Here is a 2,109-nt window from a genome sequence, read left to right on the forward strand (position 1 = left end):
ACTGAACACTGCATTTATGGAGAAACCTATGCAAAACTGAAAGTACAAGTAACAGGCAGAAAATGCTGTTGGGTCCCACAGCACATAATCACTTGAAAATGGACACAGTCTGCTCCATCTAGACATTGATAAAAATAATCTGGAAGTATCTGAGCTAGTCCTCCTTCAGGCAAAAATCCTCTGTATCATGCCTCTCAAAACAAAGGTATTATCTCCTTATGTATTACTGATACCAGAAACAATTGCTGGTCCCAAGTGCTTTTATTTCACCTTAATTAGTGCAACATTGAATAAAGTACACCAATGTGAAAGGGTAAGTGTAAAAAAGTCAGCAAGTATGAAAAGGTAATCCCTTAGATTTAACCATAACAAGAAACCCAGAAAGTAGACACTTTTTTCTGAAAGCACTTGCTCAGACAGAACTGTACCAAAAATCCAGTCATAATAAATCCAACAGTATCCAGTTCTGTAGATAAAGTTCGAGAATGCAGTGCCTGAATGTCAATTTTAAATCAGCACATAACTGAAATTCATTCTTCATCATCACTGCTGCTCCATGTATCTTCATATGTTGGATTTAAAAGCTGGTCAGGCAGAAACTAAAGAAAATAGAAATTCTCTCAGTGGTTTGCTTAATTAAAAATATTTAAATCAAAGAAGGGCAATGCAAAAGGCATTTCTTAAATTACTTTATATAGACAAACTAGTGTCTCTCATGGGTACTGGATTTTTTTAAACCACTTTTTGGGCCATTTTGCCAATTAGAGACTGGATAAAGAGTAGTTTATTTTCATAATTTAATTCCAATTCCAACAAAAATATCTGAAGCACTGACTGGAAGGTTTACCAATGTCTGGCATAAAATATAACAGACAGATATTACTGTGTTTGTTTTCTGTCACTGGTTTTAATTCATAACTTCCCTGGCCCAGCATACTGTCTCAAAAAGTAGTCCTGACCTCTATTCACATCCAACAAACTTTAGCCTCCCTAGAGTCAGGCTAAAATGTCTGTGCAGCTATGCAGTGCACAGAATCAGTTCTGATGTGGGGTAGGAGTTTTGTTGTTTACTTCTATCCTGGGTTCAGATTCTGGTCATCCCAGCACTCAAATAGCTGTCCTAGTATACAAGGGAGAGCAGGAACTAGTGGCCTTTGGACAGCAGAACTGCTTCTTTCAGAGGCAATGCTCATCTACAACATTGTCAAACTGCAGGTATAGTTTAACAGTATAAACACTAAATATAACACTAAAATAAGCTCATTTAGAATCTTCTTTATTGTATTTCTGCATCAAAAATATTTGGGTATTAAGTAGGACATCTCTAGCCTTAATGTTTAGTACACAGTATATTCTTAAACAATTTAAAACACAATCTTTAACACCTTTCCAATCCCAAAATAGCATAAATTACAGAAAACAATATGGAAATTAGGGAGGCTACAGCAGAAGTTGAAAGACTGATAGCCAAATGAGAAGTACTAGTTTTACCTAAGTGAGAAGCTAGAAGCCTGCAAAAGATTTTACTAGACTGCGAAAGACAATGGCCTCTCAAAACCCCAGAACAATCAAAAGATTGCACAGAAATAACAGGTGATTCTCCTCCTAATTAGGAATTTCTACAAGTTTTGGTGGTGAAACACATACTTCATATGTAATTTGCAACCCCTCACTTCCCTTCCTCCTCCCTCCAAATATAACTTTCATTAAAAGTTCAAACAAATTAATTACCCTTTCAGAAGTGTCATCAAGGTCTGCATCTTGAAAAGCTGGTATCCACGAAAGGATATTGTGATCTCTGCCACAACTATAAAGTTCCTTTAAGGAAGCAAGCAAAAACTACTTTTACACAAGTTTACTGAAGACTGACACAGATAAAATGTTAGAAGAAACAGCATATGAAACATTTATTTAAAAATATAGATAAATATACAATTTCTAATTTTGTACTATAATCTTGATAAACACTATTTTAAATTATTTTCTAAATCAATTAATAAGTTTCTATATTTTCCTCACATAGCTCACCAAAACAGCAACATCCACATTTAAATGAACTTTATTGTGTAAATGCACTTTTCTTCTTCCCTCTCTCACGTCTCCTGAAAA

General features: G+C 34.9%; 1 protein-coding gene across 1 annotated transcript in view; it reads right to left on the bottom strand.

The window, feature by feature from the left end:
- Positions 1–530: 530 nt before the first annotated feature.
- Positions 531–2,109, bottom strand: part of LOC104536499 (DNA excision repair protein ERCC-8-like) — a gene marked incomplete at its 5' end in the record, with an annotated part of 9,387 nt that continues 7,808 nt past the window's right edge. Inside the window, 2 exons of the mRNA XM_010179123.1 lie at positions 531–584; positions 1,732–1,818. Coding sequence (XP_010177425.1) covers positions 531–584; positions 1,732–1,818 — 141 coding nt within the window. The remainder of the gene's footprint in view (positions 585–1,731; positions 1,819–2,109) is intronic.

Source organism: Mesitornis unicolor, unplaced genomic scaffold (genome assembly GCF_000695765.1).
Source record: "Mesitornis unicolor isolate BGI_N332 unplaced genomic scaffold, ASM69576v1 scaffold18292, whole genome shotgun sequence".
Lineage (NCBI taxonomy): Eukaryota > Metazoa > Chordata > Aves > Mesitornithiformes > Mesitornithidae > Mesitornis > Mesitornis unicolor.